This window comes from Diceros bicornis, chromosome X (genome assembly GCF_020826845.1).
Source record: "Diceros bicornis minor isolate mBicDic1 chromosome X, mDicBic1.mat.cur, whole genome shotgun sequence".
Lineage (NCBI taxonomy): Eukaryota > Metazoa > Chordata > Mammalia > Perissodactyla > Rhinocerotidae > Diceros > Diceros bicornis.
In genome coordinates, this window is record NC_080781.1 from 100,003,544 (window position 1) to 100,025,445 (window position 21,902).

The following is a 21,902-nucleotide window of genomic DNA, read 5'->3' on the forward strand; positions in this document are numbered from 1 at the left end:
GTGACCTTTGGAAGAGAGCAGCATCAGTGGCATGGCAGGGGCCAACACCAGATTGAAGAAATCTGAGAAGTGAATAGGAAGTGAGAAAGAAAAGGCAGTAAACATAGATTGTTCTCTGAGGAAGTCTAGCAGAGAAAGGGAAGAGAGAGAGGAGATGGTTGTTGAAGAAGCAGCAGAATTTAGGGGTTTTTTTTTAGTATAGAAGACACTTAAGAATATTTTTCAGTTGACGACAAGGATCCATTTATTTATTCATGTAATATTTATTGAGTGCCTACTGTGTGTCACTAGAGCTAATGAACAAAGAGTAAAAAACGTAGTTGTGGTATGGGCCCCAAGGGGACTTTTAGAAATGGATGGAGGCATTTTTGGTTACAGGATGTATTGGCATTTAGTACCCAGGGGCTAGTGATGCTCTAAATCTTGCAATAAGAGGGACAATCCTGAAAAATGAAGAGGTGTCCTGCACAGAAATAGAATAAGAGAGACTGAAGATATGAGGGTAGCCACTCAGCAGTATTCCACCGTTAATTGCTCCCTCCTTCTTGAAACATGTTTTTCTCTTTACTTTAATGACCCACTCTCTCCTGGTTTTCCTCAAAAATCACTGGGCATTCCTCATCTCCATTGGTCCCAAATCACTGGCTGTTCCTCTCCTGCCTGAAGTGCTCTAGGTCTCTGAAAAAGACTTATGTCTTTTTTTCTTTCTTTTTTTGTGAGGAAGATCAGCCCTGAGCTAACATCTGTGCTAATCCTCCTCTTTTTGCTGAGGAAGACCAGCTCTGAGCTAACATCTATTGCCAATCTTCCTCCATTTTTTTTTTACCCTAAAGCCACAGTAGATAGTTGTATGTCATAGTTGCACACCCTTCTAGTTGCTGTATGTGGGATGCCGCCTCAGCATGGCCGGAGAAGCGGTGCGTCGGTGCATGCCCGGGATCCGAACCTGGGCCGCCAGCAGCGGAGCACGTGCACTTAACCGCTAAGCCATGGGGCCGGCCCCTGTCTTTTTTTCTCTATTCTCTTCCCATCTAGTCCCATGGCTTTAAATACTATTTATCAATCTAGTCTTGACCTCTCCCATGAGCTTCAGGTTCATATAGCCAACTGCTTACTTGACATCATCTCCCACTTATTTAATAGGCAACTCAAACCTAACATGTCCAAAACAGAACTCCTAATTGTCTTTCCCAAACCTCTTTCTCATTGATCTTCCTCATCTCAGAAAATGGCAATGACATTCACCCAATTGCCCAAGCTAAAAAACTAAATCATCCCTCATTCCTCTTTTCTTTATATCTCATATGTAATCCATCAGCAAGTCTTGTTGGCTCTACTTTCAAAATATATTCTAAATCCATCTAATTTACATTACCACCACAACTACATCATATTCCAAACCACCATCATTTCTCATCTGGACCATTATGATTCCCTCCTGAGTCATTTCCCTCCTTCCACTCTTGCTTCCTTGCAGCCTTTCTTCAGTGTCTAAAGAGATTCTTTTAAAAAGTAAATCAGATCACGTCACTTCTTTGCTCAGAACTCTCAGTGGCTTCCTATTGCACTTAGAACAAAATCCAAACTCTTTATCTTGACCTATGAGGCTCTATATCATCTGACCCTTACCTACTTTTTCAATTTCATTTAATGACACATTTTTTGCCTTGTTCATTATGTTCTAGCCACCCTGGCCTTCTTTCTGATCCTTCAATATGTCATCTCCTGATTCCTTGCTGTTCATTCTACTTGGAATGTTCTTCCCTCAGATAATGATGGTTTTACTTCCTATTTCTTTGTTTAATTGCATCAGTTAGTACCTCCAGAACTACGTTACATAATAGTAGTAAATATTGGTCATTATTTCTTATTTCTCACTTTAATTAAAATGTTCCTAGTGTTTCCTCATTCAGCCTGATACTGACTTTTGGGTTGTGTGTTAAGGAACTATTCATGTATTCTGATTTTATTAAGAGTTCTAAGCAAGAATGGATGATGAATTGGATCAAATGCCTTTTTAACACTTATGGAGATCGTATGATATTTTTACTTTTGATCTATTGGTAAACTATATTAAATTTCTTAATACTGAACCATCCTTGCATTCACTTATTTATTCATTTACTCATCAAATATTTATTGAGTGCCTACGATGTGCCAGGTACTATTCTAAGCACTGAAGATACTGTAAACAAAACACAAATATCACCTCCCTCAAAGAGCATACCTTCTAATGGGAAAGATAAATGAACAAAATAAACGCATAAATCTTACTATACATTGGAAGGTGATAAATGCTATGGAGGGGAAAAGAACAAGGAGAAGTGATAGGGAATACTAGGGTTGGTAGTGGCAGCGATTTTAAATAATGTGGTCAGGGAAGGCCTCTCTGAGAAGGCAATATTTGTGCAAAGACTTAAAGGAGATGAAGAAGTGAGGCTAGAATGTTTAGGAAAAGTTATCTAAGTGGATATTTAAATCACCAAGATTTAAGACAAAAGTTAATGTTAGAAATATCAATAGAGAACAAAGAACTATTCTTACAGAAATCAGGGTGGGGGAGTGTGACTCAGGAATTGGTAGATGATTGCAACAAGGTGGGTAATTGGTGGTATAGTGTGAAGACATGAGATTTATTTCAAAAAGCAGGAGAGAAAGGGCAGGATCAGTGATATAAGGGGAATGGGAGAGAAAAAATAAAAAACAGGCACTAGTTGAGAAGACTATAAGGGAAGCAGTGTCATCAAGGGAGATTCAGATTTCAGTTAGACTAAGAAGTTGGAAGATAATATTCAAAGAGGCTTATGCAGTAAGGGATGATGTACTATGTGTTCCAGAGGACCTAATGGAAGGGTGTCATGAGTTGATAAGGGGTAGGAAATGGAAACAAAATAGGAGATATGAAGATCCAGATGGTAATTATTAGGTGATAAGGAAGGACTTGGGAATCTGAGGCTTCTTGTGTTTGTTGACAGAGATAAAAGTATAATGAATTTAGTTTTGGTAGTCTCAAGACAGCTAGTGGTGGTGAGGCTGTGAGTGTTTGGGGGTGAGTGTGGGTGCGAATAGAAGTATGGAGGTCTTGTAGATGAGTGGTCTTACTCCAGAATGAGCTGAGCTACCTCTTAACTCCTGTGAGAGGAGAAAAGTCATGCTTCTATGATCTTATAAGACAGGCATGGCAATATAGTACTGGAATGTTTCTTTCTTTTTTTTTCTTTTAAAGTTTATTTTATTTTATTTTATTTTTGTGTGTGTGAGGAAGATCAGCCCTGAGCTAACATCGATGCCAATCCTCCTCTTTTTGTTGAGGAAGACTGGCCCTGAGCTAACATCTATTGCCAATCTTCCTCCTTTTTTTCCCCAAAGCCCCAGCAGATGGTTCTATGTCATAGTTGCACATCCTTCTAGTTGCTGTATGTGGGATGCTGCTTCAGCATGGCCGGAGAAGCGGTGCGTCGGTGTGCGCCCAGGATCCGAATACGGGCCGCCAGTAGCGGAGTGCACACACTTAACCGCTAAGCCATGGGGCCAGCCCCCTGGAATGTTTCAAAATGGTAACATTACAGAAAATTTATCCATTAATTTAAAAATATATCTATTGGTTTATGCCCTAGATTTGGAGAACACATACCTCTATGTTTTTATTTTTAAGAGGTAAATATTTATACAACTTCAAAGTCGGGGATCAATCACCTTTTTTTTTTTCATTTTCCCACAGATTACATTGCTCTTGAGAGTTTTTATAAAATACCTAGTATGGCTGCAGTTGAAAAAATATCTCACATGTGCTTCCATAGTTAAACAATGGGAAATTAAATCACTGAAGCAATTAAAAATGAGACCTACCCAAAATTTTTCTGTTAATCAAAATTTCCTAATGTTAACTTTCAAAAGGAAACTCAAATAGTCTTAACTTCCTTGCTAAGAATCAAATAGTATATGGGTGGTGGTTGCTGTATTTCTGTCAAATAAAAATGTTTTTAAATATCTAGAACCCATAAATTAAATAAGAATATCTTCCAAAGTGTCAGTCCAAACCCTTCAGTATATCTTAAGGTTCACTGAAATTTCAGTAAATGGCATAGACTGGCCAAGTTACATATGAGATATGTTTCATATATTCTTCTGTTCTGGTAGTCAGGAAGTGACAATTCAAGAGAAAACCTAAAAATGGATGACCTCTATGGAACACTTGCTATTTGGCCTTCTCATTTTAATTTTCAAACATCTTATAATATGATCATAGACACTTATATGAAGAGCTGGGAAACATTTATTAATCACTCAAAGATTATAGGAATCTTTAATCTCTCTCTAGGAAGCATCTTGTCATATAAATCTATCATAAGAACAAGACAAGAAAGAGGAAATTTAAAACTCAAAATGATAATCCTGCGTTGATGACCCTCCTCCGCAAGGCTTTGGTATATTAAGCCAGCTCTGTTACAACTCATAGAAGAGAATAAATGAAGGACTATGAAAACAATTTATAAGCAATTTGACGTACCTTTACCTATCCAAGGAAGCCCCAAAGTGAATTCCCAGAGAGAGACTAAGTAAGTAGTTTGGACTACTTGCCTGAAGAGAAGCTGAAAGTGGGAAGAAGGGAACTCATAAACTTTAAATTAGTGGACTTTTTCCCTTTTACTTTTCATTCACAAGGCCAGAAGGCAGAGGTTTGAACTGAAGTTAATGATGGGTACTGTGGTAGCCAGCCTACAAGATGGCCCCCAGTGATTCCCACCTCCTGATATTCTTCCCTTGTGTAGTTCCCTCTCACAACGAATAGGGCTGACCTGTATAACCAATAAGTTATTACAGAAATGAAAAAGTATAATTTCTGAGGCTATGTTAAAAAAGAAAAAAGCATTGCTTCTGCCTTGCTCTTTTGAATCATTCACTCTGGGGAGAAGACAGCTGTTGTGTCATAAGGACACTCAAGCAGCCCTAAGCCCTATGGAGAAGTACATGTGGTGAAGAACTGAGGCCTCCTGCCAACAGCCATGTGAGTAAGCCATCTTGGATGCAGACCCTCTAGCCCCAATAAAGCCTTCAGAAGTCTGCAGCTCCAGCCAATGTCTTGACTACAACCTCATGATAGACCCTAAGCCAGAACTACTTAGCTAAGCCGCTCCCAAATTCCTAACCCACGGAAAATATGTGAGATAATAAATGTTTATTGTGGTTTTGAGCCATAAACTGGGGGGAGGTGTAATTGGTTTTTGTTATGCAACAGTAGATAACTAATAAACAATAAAGAACTAATAGTGACAGAATCAGAATTCAAACCCAAGTTTGACTCTAGAAGTTGAGGTCTCGAAAGGTTGAAAGTTTCCTAATGAAATTTTTAGCAGTTTTCCTTAGTTTACCTATTAAAATAATTTATTCTTTGAAATAAATTCAATTTGCCTCCTATGTAAAGAGAAGAACATCAATCCGTTTAATTGCTTGTCAGTGACACACTGTATTTACTAATGTTGGACAAGTTAGGTCTTGGGTACAATCGGTTAGAAGTCAATAAATAATCATGTCTGTTTTCCAGGAATTCATTAAAAGTATTTCTAAAGAAGTCTGACTCATGTTTCAGGAGGAGTTTTTCGATTAAGATTCCTCATTGAATCTTCTATCTTATGAGATATTAATGTGTACCATTCCACTTAATTTATTCCTTTTCCTGTCCCTCCTCTGAAACCATTTTAGTACACAATTTTAATTTCCTCAAGAGGAAAAATTAGTGAGTTGTTTCTGAATAACTCTTCACTGGAGTTGCAAATGATTTTAAGAACCACTTTGAAGTTCCACCCAAAAGTTGTATCTAAATTTCACGTAAGTCATAATTTTTTTCCTTCCTCAAATGTCATTTCAACCTTGGGGAAATAATCGTTTTCCTGGAAAGATCTAAATGTTTCAGACTATAGAAACAAATATATATATCCCTTGGTCCAGGTGACATGAATCATCCTCCAACTAAAGGACATCTAAATTTGACTGTCAGATCTGAATATTATTACAGCAAAAATGAATCTTTCTTTGTCCGATAGAATGCTCATTTACTTTGAGGTAGAGCACCTATAACTACCTCTTTGAGAAATATTCTATTTCTCTCACTTAAAGCATCTCTAATTATGAAGATTTGAATTTTCAAAATATAAATTAGGAGGTAATTCTTTGTTTAATGAAAATATTAACCATAGGATATATTTAGATAGTAGGGGCTCTAGAGCTCTACTTACAAGTATTTTTATATACAGCTTTAATAAAGTAAAATATAACTCACAGACATGTATTAGTCCACATACTTTATATTGCAAAAACACTATTGCCTACTTTAGGCTTCCTAAAAGGAATTCCATTTTTTCCCATTACTTATTTGATATCTATTTCCCTCATGACTTATTGCTTTTATCCTTGCCATTCCAGCTCTAAAATCATCAGATGTCCAATATTTCAAGTCTTCTAGCTCGTTTTAGAGAATACTTCATAATTTACCTTAAACTTAGATTGTTTTTTCTTTGTTTATGGAAACCATATGCCACGTTATCTCAGATAGATAGATAAATAGGTAGATAGATAGATCATCAACTTCTCTCAAAAAGATAATTAATTAAATTAGAGTGAGAAATGAGACTCGGTATTGTGGTAAAATACACATATACATGTTGTAAAATACACATATACATGTGGTAAAATACATCATATAAAATTTACTGTTAGTGACATTTAGTACATTCACAATGTTGTGCAATCATCACAAATACCTAATTCCAGAACATTTTCATCAACTCAAAAGGAAATCCATACTCATTGAACAGTCGCTCCTCTTTACTCCCTCCCCAGCCTCTGGCAACCACCAATCTGTTTTCAGTCTCTATGGATTTGCCTATTCTGGATATTTCACATAAACAGAAGTCTATAATATGTGGCTTTATGTGCCTGGCTTCTTTCACTTAGCTTAACGCTTTCAAGGTTCATCCATGTAATAGCACTTCATTCCTTTTTATGGCTGAATAATATTCTACTGTATGGTTATACCACAGTTTGGCTATCCATTCATCACTTGATGCACATTTGGGTTATTTGCGCCTTTTGGCTATTATGACTAATGCTGCTGTGGACAAAAACATTATGTACATGTTTTTGTTTGAAAACCTGTTATTAATACTTTTAAGTATATACCCAGGAGTGGACTTGGTAGGTCATGTGGTAATTGAAATGAGATATTTTTAAGTGAAATCTTACCAAACCAATAGTCTCATTTTTTTTTGGATAAGGGTCATATTGTTATTTCTCTTTTGTTATGTTAACAACTTTTCTAGACTCCTATATTTCTCTAGGAAATGTGGTATGGGAGCTTATACCAGGAGACTACAAGATGGAATCACCAACCCACACTCAACGTGAGAACTAACCATTTTTTATGCAAAGTGCCCGCTGTTATTAAGGCAGTTGAAGGTCCCCAACTCTAGGAGGTGCACTGGTATGCACCTTCAGACAGTGAAAGTTATAGACAAGTAACCAAAGTTCTATACAACATTGGAGTCAGATAGATGCTAGTCAAATTATAGATGATTGTCCTTGGGCCACTCACTAAATTTCTCTGTATCTCAGTTTCTCCATTTATAAAATAGGGATAATAATCTCTGCTTCTCAAGATTGTTATGAGGAAATAGCATAGCCTGGCACAGTTGGCACTTAATGAATATTAATTCTCATTTCGCCATATTTTCTTACACTCTTCAAATTAACTGTTCTTCAAGACAACAGTATTTTTCTTCTGATTTTCTCTTTCAGGTTAAAATTAAACTGCCAAATACGAACACTTCTGAAATTGAAATCGATGTCCAGGAAATGATCCTTGACCTTCGTACTCCTAATAAGTGAGTAAAACTTAGAACTAAAATAATGTATTAAAATACTGATGGATCTTTAGTCAATTTTCTTTTTTAAAGTGCACATAGTTATTTTGCATCATCCCTAAAGTCTGAAGAAAAGTAAAAAAGTCAGTTAGCCATTCAGATGTTTGATCTACATAATATAAACATAAATATATTTGGAAATACCTAGATTTTTTGCTACTTTGCATCCATACATTTGGAGTAGGTTGATACTACCAAAACACAGTCCTTGACATTCAGATATAGTTTGCTTATCTGTCAGGAAAAATAGCTCGAGGTGAAAAATCCCTTAAATTGTAAGTCTTGCATGTAGTTTTTTGTACAGTGACAGCATCAGAGAAGCATTATCTTTAAACTTTTTAGATATGTGGGGCTCTAAGGTTAAATTTGATTGTATTCATCTAAAAATCAACAAAAAACTCTTGTCATCAATTAAAACAAAAATTCTAACATCTAATTTAGCACTAGATCCTCAAGTTGTGTGAATACATTTAAAAATAATACATAGGATAAAGGAATAATTCAATTAAACATTTTGATATTTTTAAAATAGAATTGTCATTACACAGGTTCAAATCATGTTCCCAAAATACAACACATACAGTAAAATTCTGGTGTAAAATGTTTATCCTGAAACCTGGATAAATCAGTCCTGTCTCTCAAAGCTAACTCTATAAAAAGGGAATCGATGGAACCTGGTGTGTGCTAGATAAAATATCTAAATATCTCACTGTTTGTTCGCTTTTCATCTGGATATATAGCAGTGAGCACACTTTGGTTGATTGCAGTGGTTCTTTCTCTGTAACTCATAAACATTTCAAACCGGCTGTGGGGAGGAGTAAGCTGCTGGCACATTCTCTTCCTTCCATTACCAGTACCTATAATTCTCCTTTGTTGATCTTAGGGCTTCAAGAAAATAAAAAGTAGATCCCTCGTACAAAAGATTTCTATGTGTAAACAACCCAATGTACATACATAGCTTAACCTTGATTTCTACAGTAGATGCATTTACCCAAAATGATCTACAGATGAATATACATAAAATGTTTTCTCATTACTTACATAATTTCAAAAATGCAGTCTCACAAAAAATTGTCTCGTGTTATAAAAATTACATTCACTACTTCTACCATTCACTTGAAGGAGTATTGTAATTTTTTCATTGTATATTATACACGCATTCAACCTTTGCAAGGAAAGTTGGTTAAATGAACAGTCAATCTTCCATGATATTTGTGCGCTTGTTAAAAGCACACACACATCTACACACCATGGAGTTAATTTCCCTTCCCCTAGCAGTTCTCACTGTCTCCATCAATCTTTAGGCAGCTGCTCTAGCTATGCTGTCATTCCAGATATCTATCAGAGTCCACTAAATGAAAGACTCACAAAGAGATACTCTTCCACATAGAATGTGGGCTGCACTAGGTCATTTGGATCATACCCTACTTATATATTAAATGCTCAGTGCAGAAATGTACTATCTCTTAAGAAAAAATTCATCAATTAAGATAAAAGACAAAAGATAGAATTAAGGTTTTAACACTTTTCCTAAACACTTGAGCATTCTTGGGAGACATGCTGTTATCTGAAATTGTATCATTGGAAATGTGTCTTGTTTTTGAGTTTATTGATATTCACATCTACTTTCTTTAGTTTCTGACTTTGACACCTTGTAACACTATGTTTACTTGCTCCAAGAAAGATGAGAGGACGTTCTGTTCATGTATCTATAAGGCAGAAAATAAGTGAAATCATTTTAACTGAATTGACTAGTAATATCAATCAAATGATAGTCAACTGCATTATAATTATCAATGAAACCCAGATATTTAACATTATACAACCAAAAGAAATAAAGCGGTTTACTGAATTCTTCATTTTTTTAAACTGGTTGTTTTGGCATGTAGATTCCTAACATGGAGTAGATGGAAAGCAGGAAAGTTAAGGGAAATCGGATAATTTCACAGAATCTGTTGACTTTTGTCTTCATATGGGGTTTTACTATTTTTCTAAGTGAATTCTAAGAATATCATACATGAATTCCTTGAATGTGATAACAAAAACACATTCTAAAGCATGAGCTAATTTTTGGTTGAGTGTTGCTTTAGATTATTCTCGCCTTTGCTGTGCTCCTTTAATTCAGATTAGTTGAGAGTCGGCTGATGTTCAAAGACATTGACAAGAAAAAAAAGTTTTCTAAATGGAATAGTGAATTGCAGCTTAGTAGCTATTTCTGCACTTTCTTTGAAAATAATTATGCCTCCAATAGGAAACCTTAAAAAGGCCATGTCTGTTTTTAACTCAGATATGTAAATCAAATAATTTATTAACTACATAAAATAAAAACTGCATTATGTGAATATGCACAGAACAAGGTTGTCTTTTTTTTTAATCTCTTGCAAGTAACAACAACTTGAATTCTCTAACATAAATGTAAGCATGTAAGTCTCTAGAGTTGACCGTATAGATAATTTTTTTGTTTTTACTTTCGTATATTGTTGTTTGCATTTAAATAATTTCTAATGAAAATTAACACTGAATAAACATTTTATCAGTGCCTAAACTGTAGCTTCTTAAAAAGCAAATATATTATCAATGTAAAGGAAGATGGATTTGGGTTTAAATGTTTATTCATATTTTATAGTACTAATCTACAGTAGTTATTCAAATACCATTTTGTGGAGACCTATTTGCTTTTCATTCATTTATTTATTCACTCAACAAACATTTATAAAGTCTTCTGCTAGAAACTTGGGGGACACCAAGATAAGACACAGCCCTGTCCTTGAATGAATTGTACATGGATAAGAATTTGTAGATTTTATTTTGTTTAAATATAAATCTCAGTTCAGATATCAGACAGTAAAACAGACTAGACAAAAATACTTCCCTTCTCCTAAGAGCCTAAATAAGTTCCACAGTTTCTATTGTTCAAAATTTTAGTATGTGAAGCCATACTACTAAGGACTAGACAGAAATACAGGAATAGATGGATCATTCCAATGGCCGCTAACTGTCTCTTTTGAATTTATTTCTCTCTGGACAGAGAAGTGCACATTATCATTGGAACTCCTTCTTCAGCTGATTTATAATTGTCTTTTAGTGCAATGAAGCTACCACCACTGAACTTTGCTTTCCTTTTAAAGTGAATATATTATCATTTGTAGAATAAGGGATAAAGCAAATCGAACTCTAGCACAACCTATGTTGTAAACAGCTTTAAAAAGATGGACTCTAAACGTTTTTTGCACCGACTTTTTTTTGAGATGCCAAATATTACAGGCTACATTAAAATACATCGCAATTTCATTACTTCAGGTGGAGAGAAGTAATAAAATATTCTCCTACCCCAAATATCTTGGAAGAAGAGTCTTGGAAAATTTCTCCTTTAGGTTCCAGAGATGTGTGATAAATACTTTTAATGAGCCCAGTTTCCTGAACTTAGGTCTTTGCAAATGAGTAAAGAGGCAATTGATTTCAAGGGTTTTGTTTTCAAATACTAGTTCTTTATACAAGTATTCAATAAGTATCCCTAAAAAATACCAGATTCCTTTGCTGATTTGGATCTTATACCATCTAAAAGAGCTTTTCTGTCCACTTTTTATAGAGATACTCAAGCTTTCTCTACAGAGCATGCGAGGTAACAAGTGTTTCATGCATTTAATTTTCTTCAGATACCAGCATGCGCCGACCCCATGCATAATTCAGATTCACACCACTGTGACAGAATTATGGATGTCTCATCCCAGCAATGCATTTAAAGCATACAGCTATCCAGCAACTGAGCTATAAACTGCAAAATAACCCAGCAGTCTCTCACAGGGAATTCTTGTCAATGTATAGTAGAAAGAACCAGAAGCAAGCAGAGAGAAGCACTTTCATTGATCTGGTATTGAAATCATTCCAGACTTGAGTTTCAATAACTACACCTGTAGTAGAGACTCAGCCTAAAGTTGTGCTAGCAGAATTATTATAGAACCATTCCAATTTTCAGATTTGTATCAGTCAGCCACATTCCATCTACACATAAGTATGACTGGCAACAGATCTATCCAACCAACTTAAAGTTGCAATGGTTTTATTTCTATGCCTATAAACATAGCCTGAGACTATGTTTATATAATGCAAAATGAAGTCAATTTAGAAAAACGGGGTGGGGAGATTAAAACCACTGCTTGGATTTTTAAGGCCCCAAAACTGGTGTACTATTTGTGTTATTTAGGCATATTTTTGACCCAGTATTTACACTGTCTAAATATTGTTTTTTGGTTCCTAACATTCTGATGGTATATATTGCTTTTCATTGCCTTATTAAAAGTGATATCTTCTTGCTATAACTTTAAGAAGCTGATTCTAGGTTTTTATTTTCTTTTGTTTTGTTTTGTTTTGTTTAGGAAGCTGTTGATAACTCTTCCCCATCCTGTGGAATGCAACAGTGGCAAAGCTTTCTACGTCCAAGAGACTGAGACTCTTGAAGTCACCCTGACTCTGAAGAGAGAGTTGGATTTTGTTAATTTCTTCTGAAAATGCATGAATAAGGAGGAAAAGTGGTAAAAAGAGCATTGATACAAAATAAAAACCTTCAAAAAAATTGGTTAGTGTTTTCTATCTTCTCTTTAATATTCTGACATATTTCGGAAAGGGCCTAAATTCAATTACAGAGATATTCTGATCATTTATAGTTATTTCTATTACTCTGGTAGGAAATTTTGTTTTCTCATACTAATAAGCTATTCCATTTTTATAGTTATAGCTGGATAGAATTTGCAGGTTAACCAATTAGATTACTATGTGGTCAATTAAATAACTGAAATATGACCATGAAATTGTTGGTCCACTTATTTTAGTAGTCTGAAGAACTTAAGCCAGTTAATTATACTATGATACAATCAGTTGCATAGCAATTGGTCATCGTTATCACCAAAAAAGTTTATTTGGTTGTCATTTCATTGATTTGATCAAATGATTTAGAGTGTTCTCTGTTTAGGCTCTCACTATTGTTCTGGAATATACAAATAGCAAAGGATTATAAATAGTTTGATGCACCATACAAACTACATGTTTTACTTGAATAAGAAAAACTCTTGAGCACGCAGTATTATTTGGCTTCCTCAGTCCTGCTCTCAATGTTTGGATTCAGTTAGGTTAAAAATATTTTTCCTTTTGTGTATCTATAATTACTAACAATGCCTTTTGGGGTACTGTATTTATATTTAGTAATTGAAATTCTTGACATTTAAAAGGAATATAGAGAAAAGCGTGGCACATTTACAAATCCTGTTCCCTTTCATTTCCTGTGTTTATTCTTAATTGGACATACCTATTTTTATGAATTATGCCAATGCTCCCTGTCTCTTCTGTACTGTATTGCATAAATTTATTTCAGAATTATTTATGAATAAATTATATTTTAAAGCTTGTGTGACTTTGCTTCAGACATCGTTGTAGAATTGTGGAGTTACCTGGGAGTAGATTTTGAAGAGATGAACAACTGAAAGATATTTATTGCTTTTATGTGAACTATTAAGGGACTAAATACTCAAGCAGGTATTTTCTAGATTTACTTATGTTGATAACTACTGAGCATCTAGTTTGTGACTAGATCAAATACAAGGAAAAGACTAGGGGCTGGCCTGGTGGTGTAGTGGTTAAGTTCACACACTCCGCTTCAGTGGCCCGGGGTTCACAGGTTTGGATCCCAGGTGTGGACCTACGCACAGCTCATCAAGCCACGCTGGGGCGGCATCCCATATACAAAATAGAGGAAGATTAGCACAGACGTTAGCTCTGCGACAATCTTTCTCAAGCAAAAAGAGGAAGATTGGCAACAGATCTTAACTCAGGGCGAATCTTCCTCACCATAAAAAAAAAGAGGGAAAAGACTGAGATTTTGGAAAAGGTGGTTGTGTTAAGCTTTTGTAGAGAATTTGACAGTGAAATTACCACCACGACTTTCTTCTGTGGGGGCACAAGTTGAGGGTAAGATTAACTGAAAGGAAGCTAGTGTCTGTGAGTTTAAGTCCGTGATGTTGTAGGATCGAGAGTGTCCTACTTTGCTTTCTTAGCATCTTTTTTTAAAGGCTGTACTTTAAGAATTTAAGATTACATCCTAAAGTGTAAACTCTGGAACAAGCCTAAGCAGTAACCAATATTTTTCTTTTCTAGAGAGCAACAGTGAGTCAGTGGAAAATGTATCTTTTTCCTATGTACTGGCCCTAATTACAAAGACCATTATTACTCAAGCTGACTGAATGTGTACAAGTTGCCCCAGAAGAAAAGATAGAGCATATCCAGGCCAACTTGAATTGGGCTTTGGTTATGTAGTACTGTATCAATTATATAATGAAACAGAGTTTCTAGACAATGAAATGTGATCCCGTAATTTATACCCATTTACAAATCATCCTACCTCATTGTCCTTGGTCTCAGAAGTGACAACTTTGTTGTAATTGTTGTTTTGTTTTTAAGCTAATTCAAAGGACTTCCTTCCTTTAAAAAGAAATAGTCCCCTAAAGCAAATGTAGAAAAATAGAATACAAAAGGAAATTTATCTTGTCAGCATTTTTCAATGAATCTTGGTCATTACCGGGAGAACTGAAAGTTAAAACTGTTACCGAACCAAGTGGGCTCGCCTCCTGGTGAGTTAAATAAGACTCTACACCAGTGGAAGTTGTCTCACAAAGTAAAGTGCATTTGCAGCAAATAGGAGGCCATGAGGAATCATTTCCAAAGTCGTGGTGTCCCCGAACAAAGGAAAGCAGGAACTTTTATTTGGTTGGAGAATGAATATTCAAAAGGTAGAGGCAGGTATTCGCTTGCACAGGCTCAGTTGGAGAACATGCTTCCACATAATGAGGCCTAAGCTCCTCCTGGAGAGATCTTTGCATTAAAAATAAGGCAAAGGTCATGGGCATAGCTCTTGTGGAGAGGCATGGTCAGTTTCAGGATGGCTGGTGGTTACACTTTCCTTGAGTGCCTCACTTGGTCAGTTTCAGGATGGCTGGTGGTTACATCTCCTTAACATACAAAAGGAAAACAAACAACTTGGGAAAACAATTAATTGCTTCCAAACCCGCCTTTGAGTTTCTTAAGGCCCCTAGTCAGTGACAAAACCACAATTGTGGCATATCATTAGCCTTCTCCTTCATGAATTTCTTTACCTCACTTTTTGGTTCGGTGACCTCCGGTAGTGTTTGTGAGGAATCGATCATTCATTCTTTCACTCATTTATGCATTCTTTCAACAAATATCCACTGAACACTTACCACATGCCTGGCACTATGTTAGGTGCTGGGGATGTAGCAATGAGAAAACCAGATGTGGTCCCTGTCCTTACAAAGCAAACAGTTTAGCAAGGGAGACAAACAATAACCAAGTAAATGCATAAACCTATATTTTCAAGTTTTTTGTTACTGCTATGAAGGAAAATAATGGGTTCTTTGAGAATATCTATCAGAGAAACCAACCCTAGTCTGGGGAGAGAGAACAGAAAAGGCTTCCCTAAAGATTTAACACTTCAGCCAGAACATGAAGTGTATCTAGGACTTAGCCAGGCAAAGAGATTATTGGGGGAAGGAGGGCAGTAGGGCTTCTAGGTGCAAGGGGTAGCAAATGTGAAGACCCAGAATGCAAAGAAGTTGGGGAGTTCAAGGAAATGAAAGCCAATATGGTTGGAGTAGTGTGAACCTGGGAAGTGTGACTGGAGGTAAGTTTGGCCATGTTGGCTAAGCAATGTCACGTAGAACCTTGCAGGCTGAGGTTAGGAAATTGGATTTTATTCTAAGTGCTTTGGGGAAGAGAATGTATTAGGAGGCAAGAATGGAAATGAGGAGACCAGTTAGGAAGCTATTGCAATAGCCCAGGCAAGTTATTATTCTACATGTTATCCTAAGTAAAATTTATTGTTGATTTTTTTCTAATTAGAAAAAAATACATGCTCACATGTTCCAAGCAGGAAACTTTAACAATACAGAAAAGCTCTTTAAAAATAAAGCAAAACTAAAAATCACCTGTAAGCCAACAAACCATAAATAACCCATCTTACCATTTTTAGCCTCCTTCCAACCTTTTTTTCCAATGCATAACATAGATATTATTTTTTCCCCAAATGGGATGATATGGCACAAACTCATTTTATAACCTACTTTCTTTTAATCTCTAAGTGTATACTTTTTTTATTTATCTTTTGTTTCTAGGGATTCTAATTTTATTACATTGTGATAAAAGAGTGTGATATATGATCTATGCATATTTTTAAAAAAAAGAGTATTCTGTAATTATTGGGTACAGAATTCTGTATACATATATATCAATTCAAGGTTTTTAAAATTGTGTTCAAATCTACATTCTTGTTAATTTTTGGTCTGCTTTCTCTATCAACATAGAGAGGTGTATTAAAATTTACCACTGATGATAGATTTGTTGGTATCTCCTTGTAATTCTGTCAATTTTTGCTTTATATGTTTTGAGGCAATATATTTAGTTGGAGACAGATTTAGAATTGTTATATCTTCCTGGTGGATTATTCATTTTATCAATATGCTATGACACTCTTTATCCTTAATAATTTTTGTTGCTTTAAAGTATTTTTTGCTTAATGTTAACATAGCTACATCAACTTTGGTTGGTATTTGCCTGGATATCTTTTTCCTTCCATGACAAGCCTTCCATGACCTTGTGTTTTAGGTATGACTTTTATAAACAGAATTTAGCTAAATTATGGATTTTTAAAAGCAACCAAAATTCTATCTCTAAATTCACAAGTTTTAGTCTAATCACATTTATTGTGATTAATGATACATTTGGGTCTACTTATATCACCTTATGGGATTTCTCTCTTATTCTCCTTTTTTCTCTGCTTTTTTTTTTCCTCTTTCTTGCCTTTTTTTGCTTTAGACAATTTTTTAGATTCTTTTTTTCTCCTACCGGTTTGGAAGTTATACATTCTGTTTCTTTCTTTTTTTCCTACTTAAAATGTCTCAAGTTTCTCAATAGTTCTACCCTCTCTTAAAATAATTCAACGACTTATAAACTTTTAACCAAACTATGCCTCTCCAACTTTGTTTTTATACCCCCAAATCATTCATCATCCTCATTATTGTTTTTTACAACCAATGCTTATTTAGATCTACCCACATATTTACCAATATCTTTGCTCACCGTTCCTTTTTCCTCATCAGTGCTTCCTTTCTCAAGTACATACTTGAGTATTTCTTTCAACAACGGTTTGTGAGTTCTCGATCCTCTCAGTTCATTTCTAGAAATGTTTTTATTACCCTCACTCTTGAATAATAATTTAGCTTGGGTTTAGAAATCTAGGTTGACAGATATTTTCTCTCAGAACTTTGGAGATATTATTTACCTGTGTTCTGGCCTATATTTTGTAATTTAAAAGTATGCTATCCATTCTCATTGTTGTTCCATTGAAAGTAATCTGTCTTTTCTCTCTGCTAGTTTTAAAGACTTTTCTCTTTGTTTTTGATGTTCTGCAGTTTGACTATAATATTTCTGGATATAGATTTAATTTTATTTATTTTACTTGGCACTTGTGCTTCTTAAATCTTTCATCAATCCTGGAAAATCCTCAGCCATTATCTCCTTGAATACATTTGGTCCTTCGTATCTGCAGGTTCTGCATCCACGGATTCAACCAACCATGGTTTGAAAGGCCTACAATGGTTGCATCTGTACTGAACACATACAGACATTTTTTTCTTGTGATTATTCCCTAAATAATACAGTATAGCAATTATTTACATATCATTTACATTGTATTAGGTATTATAAGTAATCTAGAGATGATTTAAAGTATATGAGAAGGGGCCTGCCCCGTGGCTTAGCGGTTAAGTGCTCGCACTCTGATGCTGGTGGCCCGGGTTCAGATCCCGGGTGCTCACCGACACACTGCTTCTCCGGCCATGCTGAGGCCGCATCCCACATACAGCAACTAGAAGGATGTGCAACTATGACATACAACTATCTACTGGGGCTTTGGGGGAAAAATAAATTAAAAAAAATTTTTTTTAAAATAAAGTATATGAGAGGATGTGTTTAGGTTATATGCAAATACTATGCCATTTTATATAAGGGATTTGAGCATCCGCGGATTTTGGTATCCTTGGGGGGTGGGTCCTGGAACCAGTCCCCCATGGATACCAAAAGAGAATTGTATTGTCTTTCTCCCATTCTCTATTTTCCTTCTGGAACTCCTCTTAGATTAAAGTTCGACCTTTCATTCTATCCTCCATGTCTTTTAGCCTCTCTGTCATATTGTCCATCTCTATTTGTTCTTTTTTTTTTAAATTTTTATTTATTTATTTTCCCCCCCAAAGCCCCAGTAGATAGTTGTATGTCATATCTGCACATCCTTCTAGTTGCTGTATGTGGGACGTGGCCTCAGCATGGCCGGAGAAGCAGTGCGTCGGTGCGCGCCCGGGATCCAAACCCGGGCCGCCAGCAGTGGAGCGCACACACTTAACCGCTAAGCCACGGGGCTGGCCCTATTTGTTCTTAACACTGGGTAATTTGCTCAGATTTATCCCCCAGCTCAATGATGCTCAGGATTCGAATCTTGCTGGTGATTGTGTCCACTGATTCTCACTCATGGTAGATAATTTACTCTTGTAGTATTTTTATTGCAATATCTTCTTTAATGAGGCTTTTAAAAAATTCTGTGAAAACTTCTTATGGTCTGTGTTGTGGGAGCATCCCTTCAAAGAAGTTTTACCTTCGCTTCTGCCAAGAGCCTCTGGGTAAATGTTTCCTGGTCATGCAGTTAGTATAAATTAAAACCTAAAACCTTTGTGAGCTCCAGGCCTGTGCTTTCTCAGAGAAACTTTTTTCTTCCACCTAGGACTTAGACAGAGACAGATAAGCCTCCTTGTTGTCTCCCTATGCCAAAGATGCAGACTTTTTTCTAGTCCAACCTTTTATGGAGAGTATAGACCTTCCAGGGGACCTTTATAATGGGACTCTTGGGCCCAAGACCTCATCTCTTGTCCCTGTGGTTCTTAAAAGTTGAAACTCCCTTCCCAGGGCAATCACAACTTCCACTCACAAGATTACAACTCTGATTTTCAGTTTCCTCTTTATTACTGGCATCTGGGAGTTTTTCTTTATTTCTTGTGAGCTCAGTTTTACAATTAGAAGAATGTTTGTATAATTTATCTTGCACTTATAGAAGTTTTTATCAAAAGAGTTTCCAGTTAATTTAGTTGGCCATATTGCTGGAAATGACCGGTATGCTTTCTTAACTTAGCAAAATATTTTGAATATCTTCCCATGTTAATAAATATTCTTCAGCATAATTCTTGTAGATTCTATTTCCCAGAAATCAGAATCTAAGTCAGGGAAAAGTATTTTGGAGAGTGTTCTTGGGATCAACACCTATGGGAGGAAGAAAAGGAAACAAGATTGGACAAGGAGAGAAGTTGGGCTGCAACGCAGTCATAAGGCCTTAGCAGACCCACACAGGGAGCTCTGAATGAGGAATAATCTCCCAGAACTGTCCCCAATTTGAGCAAGGAGGCTGAACCTTTATACCCCAGCATTGACTGGTCATTGAAAGCAAGCTGCACCTTGGAAGGGGGTGTAACCTTGAGATAGGTCACTCTCTTCAGGTGAGGGCAGTTCCCAAAGAAGGCTGAAAGCTAAGGACAGTCTGCCAGCAGCCCTCCCAGCAGCTGGAGGAATAAGTCCTCCTGTCTTGAAGCAGGATCTGGATGCATATAGTAGTGTCCACTACAATGATTTTTAATGGTTTCAGAACATCTCATCATATGTATATAACATAATTTACTGACTCTAAATATCCAACAATAATGAATTGGGTATTTCTATTTTTTTTCTATATCAATAATATTGATATGAGCATTATTGTATGTTCCCTTTGTCAACATCTCATATTATTTTCTTTTGTTTTTTTTTTTTTTGTGAGGAAGATCAGCCCTGAGCTAACATCCATGCCAATCCTCCTCTTTTTGCTGAGGAAGACCAGCTCTGAGCTAACATCTATTGCCAATCCTCCTCCTTTTTGTTCCCCCGAAGCCCCAGTAGATAGTTGTATGTCATAGTTGCACATCCTTCTAGTTGCTGCATGTGGGACGCAGCCTCAGCATGGCCGGAGAAGCGGTGCGTCGGTGCACGCCCAGGATCCCAACCGGGCCGCCAGTAGCAGAGCGTGCACACTTAACCACTAAGCCGCGGGGCCGGCCCCTCATATTATTTTCTTTAGGTTAAATTCCTAGAAGTGAAATTGCTAGTTATACACATTTTAAAATATTTTGATAAATCTAGCCAATTTGCCTATCAAAAAGCTTGTATTAGTGTATACTTCCCCAACAGTATATGAGTAGACATTTCTCTAATCTCGAATATCATCATCCTTTTTCATCATTTCCAGTTTAATAAGGAAAAATAGCATCATATCATTCTTAGAAATTCCCTTCTTTGACATGGTTTTGTGTTGGTCTCAGCCTATCAATAATGATGTTATAGGCTAGAAATGCCTGGGGCACTCACCTGGGCCCGTTCAACCTGTGGCAAGTCCCCACAGACATTTCCCTGACCAGAGCCAATGCTGTGGCTGGACCGGCTGTTGTGGTTCTTATTATGATTGCAAGGCACTCATCAGCAAGAACCATCAGGGAACTTTGAAAAAACAAGGTTTATTCCTTACAAGTTCTAGAGGGTATGCAGCATGCCAGGGCCACACAGAGAGGTCACAGGTAAAGAAAGAGAGTGTGGACCTGGGGTTCTGCCTTTATTGGAGTCAAGGGTGGAGGGCCTAGGGTTTCCTGGGTTCCCTCTTTATTGGTGAATTTAAAACATAAGAGCAGAAATTAAAGTGCAGGAAGGGAAAAGCAAGGGGTCAGTTGTCTAGGTCCCCCAGGGTTTTCTAAAAGGGGAACTTTATGGGTGGGGCGGCCTGGGTCTTTATCTGGTTGTGTAGCTGGCTTGTGTTTATTGAAGATGGATGTCTTCGAAATGGATGCCCCAGCAATCAAAAGCTTAATGTTGGACACTTATACCACAATCAAAAAAACGAATTGTCAAGCACTTACACTATAGACGTATTAGCAAGGTTGAACAATTTTTTTACATTTAGTGGCCATTTATGTTTTTGTTTTGAGAACTATTTTTTCTTTTGATCATTTTTCTATTAGAATATTTTAACCTTTTCTTATTGATTTGTAAGACCTTCTTATATATTAAGAATATCAAATTTATCAGTAATATATTTTACAAATATTTCCCCCAGGATGTTCTTTATCTTTTAATTTTGTTTATAATATTTTAATAGGAATTTTTTATTTTTATATAGTATCCATTTATTTTTATTTTGGTGGTTTTAAGGTTTAATCTTCTACTTTTAACTGTATCCATCTAGAACTTATTTTAGAACAATTAATTTTTAGCCTCCTAATACTAGAGTTAAGCATTATAAATACGTTAAAACATTCACTGTCATACTCTGGCTTCCCCATTTAATTTTACCATGAAATCACTCATAAATTATGCTGTTATAAGAGCAGTTGATGATTTGTAATATATTGTAAAGGAATAGACTTCGAGTGCAATGCACTTTTAGTCAACTCTTCTGACAAGATAATTTTTAAATGTTTCTATTTAACTTTAAAATATATATATATATATATATATATATATATATATATATATATATATATGAATAGGTCTTACACTGAATTTATACCAGTACAAATTTAAGAACATTCAACTAGAGAGGTGCTGGAAAGCAACCTGTTTTCGTCATCCTGCCAATCTGTTTAATTTGTTTTTGTTTCTTACTCCATGCAAAAAAGGACAGTATCACCTTTCAACCGAAGCAGCGTTTTTTTCTAAACATACTGTCTGTTTATTCCCACATTCAGGAGGGGGGTATTGAACAGATGGGTAGTAAAGGTGAAGGTAATTTTTTTGGTTACAACCTTTACCTTGTAGATAACTTAGTACAGGGAAAGGCAAGGCCAAGGTTAACACGGA

General features: G+C 36.0%; 1 protein-coding gene across 1 annotated transcript in view; it reads left to right on the forward strand.

Moving 5' to 3' along the window:
- The window catches only part of DNAAF6 (dynein axonemal assembly factor 6), a 37,008-nt gene extending 23,682 nt beyond the window's left edge, over positions 1–13,326 (forward strand). The window contains exons 6-7 of the mRNA XM_058536460.1: positions 7,795–7,880; positions 12,296–13,326. Coding sequence (XP_058392443.1) covers positions 7,795–7,880; positions 12,296–12,425 — 216 coding nt within the window. The 3' untranslated portion in view covers positions 12,426–13,326. The remainder of the gene's footprint in view (positions 1–7,794; positions 7,881–12,295) is intronic.
- Positions 13,327–21,902: the final 8,576 nt, after the last annotated feature.